We start from the raw sequence: 5,665 nt of genomic DNA, 5'->3' as shown, positions 1-5,665 counted from the left end.
TCTGGCTTCCAGCTGGTTTAGCACTGGGGAGCCCTATTTGGAAATTGAAGAGAGCAGGTTGAGTGAGGTCAGGATATTTATTCTCCTAGTTGCTCCCGTGAAGTTGCCTCAGGCTGACTATGTCCCTTGACAAAAGGTTACTGCTCTTCTGAAGGTGGTTTCTCTTCATAATTCTTGGCTTCTGGCCACTTCTCCTTCCCCTGATTTCTTGTGCCTAGATATAGTAACAGCACCACTACTGCAAGGCCTAGTTCTTGTATATCTTTGGTGATTTTCCTACACCCTGATTATGTTGTAACTTATTTTTTTTGTAAATAAACTTCTCAGACTGTTTGGGCCAGATCACAGAGAAAAACATGTACATCAAACTAAATATTCCAGAGGGTGGTGGAAAGACATTTAAGCATTTAAATGAGAGAGTGAGGTGATCAGGTCTATATTACTTATCACTCTGTCTAAAGTGTAGATGTTACATTGAAAAACAGAGGCTTGGGGTGGAGGACTACATGGAATCTATTGCAGACATGTAGGCAAAATATAATAGAACTTTGCTGTGGTAATATTGGTGGTTTATTACTTGTTTTCTATGACATTATTTCTATTTTATGAAACCATAATAAAGAAAAGATAGAATTATCCTTAAAGGAAAGAAAAATATTGTGGTCATATTTATTTTAGCATTCTAAATTGTAGTATTTCAGAGCATAATTTATAGGCAAACCATTTATTATCTTTGATTCTCAATGATACCAAAAAATACTTACAAAATATCATCAGCATGAATTTTTAGATATTGTTATAAGAAATTTCCAGAATGCCCATCTGCTCTTGGGTAGCCCCAGAAGAAAGCCCTAGAAAAAGGTTTTAAGAGCAAGTGATTTATTTGGGAGTTGAGGAAAATATCAGTAGGGGAGTGAGGAAGTGAGACAGGTATGGCAAGACAGCCAATAAAGGATGGTGCATTATCAAGCAGGTTACCACTGTGGGCCAGTGGAGCTTTATCTCACTGGGAGAATTCTGGAACCCTTGAAAAACACATGCCTCACAGTTATGTGCCCTAGCATCAAGGGGGCTAAAATATTCAAATTCCAATGCCTACTACCATCAGTCATTGCTTACAGACTGTTTCTAGGAGGTGGATTGGCAAGAGGGGAGAAATCAACCCAAAGAACTTGTATGCATGCATATAAGCCTAACCAATGGACACAGACACTAGCGGGGTGAGGGCATGAATGGAAGTGTCAGTTCCCTGGTGTATCTAGCCTACCACTTAGGTGGCGAAACAAACTCTTTGTGGTAATACAAAGCCTTCAAGGAATGAACTGCCAATGATGATATTGGAAGTCAGACTGTTAGAATCTGAAGTGGTAAGGACAAGGTGTTTGGGGTTCTGCCAAAGAACCTTTCTAAAATTTTATTCATATTTGGTTCTAGGGATTGAGAATAAACAGATTAAAATTTTTACATATAGTATTGATGTTCTAGGTAGGTCACCTTCAGGGAGATAATTTTATTTTTATTTTTTTTTTTCAGGGAGATAATTTAACAGAAACTAATTTTGCCATTGAAAACCAGTAAGGAATTCAGTTGTCGATCATCCTAGCTATAACAAAGTGAATACTTTTTTTTAAATGAGTAATACAGAATGTGAGATATTTGGATGTTAAATTGAAAATATCTTCTTAAGACTAGCATTTAATCCTATATATTTATTTTTCCTTTTATTCCAGTTGAAAGAATTCAGAATCAGTGGGATGAAGTACAGGAGCACCTTCAGAACCGGAGGCAACAGTTGAATGAAATGTTAAAGGATTCAACACAATGGCTGGAAGCTAAGGAAGAAGCTGAGCAGGTCTTGGGGCAGGTCAGAGGCAAGCTTGAGTCCTGGAAGGAGGGTCCCTACACAACGGATGCAATCCAAAAGAAAATCAAAGAAACCAAGGTTAGAATCAGAGATATGTTCTTAAAATTAAATACAGTGCACTCTGGAGACAATTATACAGAGGATTAAAATTTAATGACTTTTAAGGTAAACTTATTAAAATAAAATTACATTTATGCTAAAATGAACAGTAGACAAAGTAGAGATTAGAGATTAGACTAATATCTATCTTAAAATTAATTTAGTTTAATAATCTGGATATAATGGGCTGGTTTTCACATTGTAACATCTTTTTAAACTACTTCAAAGTTGATATACATACTTATGTAGGAACATAAGTCAATCCCTTAATGCCTTCCTAGAAAAGGTAACAGCTCTACTTTTCCTATTTTGTTTAAGGGCCCCAAATGGAAAAGGGAAGGGTGTGTGTAAGGATAAGGCAGAGATAAAGTGTATTCTCACTTTCTCCTACCATCCTCTGACTTCCAGCCCAGCTTCTCTTCTTTTTCTGCCTTCTTTGCTTCCTCCCCTTTCCCCAAAACTACATCACATTTTTGTCCACTTAATAATCTACAACTCTTCAGAATAAAAGAAAGAAAAAGGAAAATAAAATTTGTTTGACTATGTTTTATCAAGCACCATGCATGGCACTTTACATGCATTTAATTTTTTCAAACCTTGTATGTATGGGTCAGTTTTGAAAGACCTTAAATATCAAACAAAGGGCAGCCTTTGGGAAACTTTAAACAGGGAAGTAAATTGGTAGGAACTTGGTCAGATTGAGTATTTGATCAAAGTCCTGTTTAGATTTTTTCTTTATTGATTAAGGTATTACATATGTGTCCTTATCCCCTCATTGCCCCCCCACTCCCATTCATGCCCTCACCCCCCTAGTGTCTGTGTCCATTGGTTAGGCTTATATGCATGCATACAAGTCCTTTGGTTGATTTCTCCCCTTTACCCACTCCCTCCCCTACCTTCCCTCTGAGGTTTGAGCATCTGATCGATGTTTCTCTGTCACTGGATCTGTTTTTGTTCATCAGTTTATGTTGTTCATTATAACCCACAAATGAGTGAGATCATGTGATATTTATCCTTCTCTAACTGACTTATTTCGCTTAGAATAATGCTCTCCAGCTCCATCCATGCAGTTGCAAATGGTAGGAGTTCCTTTGTGTAGATCCGTGGTCGGCAAACTGCGGCTCACGAGCCACATGCGGCTCTTTGGCCCCTTGAGTGTGGCTCTTCCACAAAATACCACGTGTGGGCACACATGTACAGTGCAATTGAAACTTCGTGGCCCATATGCAGAAGTCGGTATTTTGTGGAAGAGCCGGTATTTTGTGGAAGAGCCACACTCAAGGGGCCAAAGAGCTGCATGTGGCTCGCAAGCCGTGGTTTGCCGAGCCACAGTTTGCCAACCACTGGTGTAGATGTACCACAGGTTTGTTTTCTGGTGTGTTTTTTTCTGGTAGAAAAAGGCCTTCTGCTAAACAAGTATCTGACTCTCAAATTAGTTATGTGATCTGAGAAAAAAGTCGTCATTTTCTTGAATGAAGTGACTTCCATTTCTAAATTAGGCAGAATTTAGACTATGCTAAGCACTATAGTATATGTACCTTCACTAAGTTCATTTGAATAAGAACCCCTGAAATCCCAATAACTTCATACAGTTAAGGTTAATTTCTTGGTTGTGTCATAGTCCAATAGAGGTTGAAGAGCCTTTCTTGGGAGCTCTTCCTCAAATGGTGACTTGGAGATCAGGCTTTTCCAATTTTATTAAACTATCTTTTTTAACTCATAGCTGCCCAAGGTCACTGCAGGAGAAAAAGAGAAAATGTGGTCAATCCATGGCATTTTATGGCCAGGGCTGGAGGTTATATACATCACTTCCACACACATCCTGTTGACCAAAACTTGTTCCTAATTTAATTTCAGGAATAGTTAATGGGAATAATGAGGTAGTAAGCTTTGAATCAGTCTCTGCCATATCTATTTTTTCAAAGGACCTAAACTACTATGAGGACAAGGTTTTAATTTATATGACAAGAATGTTAGAAAGTCAGATAGGATTTTAGAGGCTTATCATGACCTCATTTGGAAGCAACATGTAGACAAATAAAAGTTCACTCTTTCACAAGATACTTGTTACCAATAAGATATTCTCACTTGGATGAATTAGGAATTTCTAATGGTGATTTTCCCAATTCCTGACCTGACTACGTGAAATATAGAGTCTATACGTTTATTCTTTTTAAAATCATTATTGTTGAGAGTATTACAGATGCCCTCCTTTTTTCCCTCATTGCCCCCCTCCACCAGGTTCCTACCCCACCCCAGGCCTTCACCACCCTATTGTCTGTGTCCATAGGTAATGCATGTATGCATATAAATTCTTTGGTAAATCTCTTCTAGCCCACCCCCTTTCCTCTGAGATTCATCAGTCTGTTCCATGTTTCCATGCATCTGGTTCTATTTTATTCATCAATTTATTTTGTTCATTAGATTCCTTGTTTGTTCATTTTTATTTTTAGATTAAATTGTTGGTAGCTACGTATTTATTGCTATTTTATTGTTCATATTTTTTATTTCTTCTCCTTCTCCTCCTCCTCCTCCTCCTCCTCCTCCTCCTCCTCCTCCTCCTCCTCCTCCTCCTCCTCCTCCTCCTCCTCCTCCTCCTCCTTCTTCTTCTTCTTCTTCTTCTTCTTCTTCTTCTTCTTCTTCTTCTTCTTCTTCTTCTTCTTCTTCTGCCAGATTTCAGGCATTTCTAAATGATGGTCATTCTGTATTTTAGTTATAATTTTGATGTGGTTGTGGGAGGCAGTGAGTACCGAGTTTACCTACACCACCATCTTCAAGAGTCTCCTGTATATGGTTATAGTTCTGGTCTTATCCATAAGCTACTCAGTATGTTATATCATTCCTTTTTTCTCTAAAAAAATTAGGATTCTATGAATCTAGAAAATCATGGGACAAGGTGGTTAACTGGTAAGGAGGAATTAACAGGGGAAAAAAGACCCTTGAATAGATGAGGGGAAGGAATGATGAGAGGCATATAGTGACAGATTTGATTAGAAGAAGACTCTGGAAGTTGGCAAGTGAGAAATAATCATCTTAAAACCTATGAGAATCCTAAAGTGATAGCAAGAATGATTAGGATTTAACAGCTCATAGAAAAGCAAGGAGCTTTAAATAAGAGACAAAAAATGCAAAAGGAAATATGAAAGGAGAAAAAAACAATTTTTGTCAAAACAAGTAAGATGTTTTAAACACCTAAAACAAAGACAAGTTTGTATTATAATTGCAGTCTTTGTCAAACTTTTGAGATAAAAATTTTGCTTTTGAATAGTCAGTGGAAAACTACATCATAAAAATGGCAACTGATGTTTTTTGTTGTGTTATGTGTGTGAGGAATTTAATTATATATATTGCTGCAAGTTTAATATAAGTTTATAATACAGATAAGAATGACCAACATTGTAATTTTCCTGTCATTTAGTGATTATGGCATATGGTAAAACTAAGAGTAATTCTAATGCTAATACTAACTAGCATATAGTAATTACTTGCTATTTGTCAAAAACTGTGATTCACTTTACATATATTGGATTATTTTATTCTCTCAAAAACATTCCAAGTAAAGCACTCTTATTGCTTCCAGTTTATAGGTAAGAAAAGTGAAGCCTAGAGAAGTTCAGTAACTACACTTACAAGTGGCTGAGTTAAGATGTGAACATATACTGCTTGTTCTTATAAATGACATCACATATCTTCTCTTCTACC

General features: G+C 37.0%; 1 protein-coding gene across 1 annotated transcript in view; it reads left to right on the top strand.

Moving 5' to 3' along the window:
- The window catches only part of DMD (dystrophin), a 2,279,750-nt gene that overhangs the window by 1,686,405 nt on the left and 587,680 nt on the right, over positions 1 to 5,665 (top strand). Inside the window, exon 53 of the mRNA XM_023751347.1 lies at positions 1,731 to 1,942. Within this exon, the coding sequence (XP_023607115.1) occupies positions 1,731 to 1,942 (212 nt within the window). The remainder of the gene's footprint in view (positions 1 to 1,730; positions 1,943 to 5,665) is intronic.

The sequence above is a fragment of the Myotis lucifugus genome, unplaced genomic scaffold, assembly GCF_000147115.1.
Source record: "Myotis lucifugus unplaced genomic scaffold, Myoluc2.0 scaffold_20, whole genome shotgun sequence".
Taxonomy (NCBI): Eukaryota; Metazoa; Chordata; class Mammalia; order Chiroptera; family Vespertilionidae; genus Myotis; species Myotis lucifugus.
This window is presented reverse-complemented; position numbering and strand designations above follow the sequence as displayed.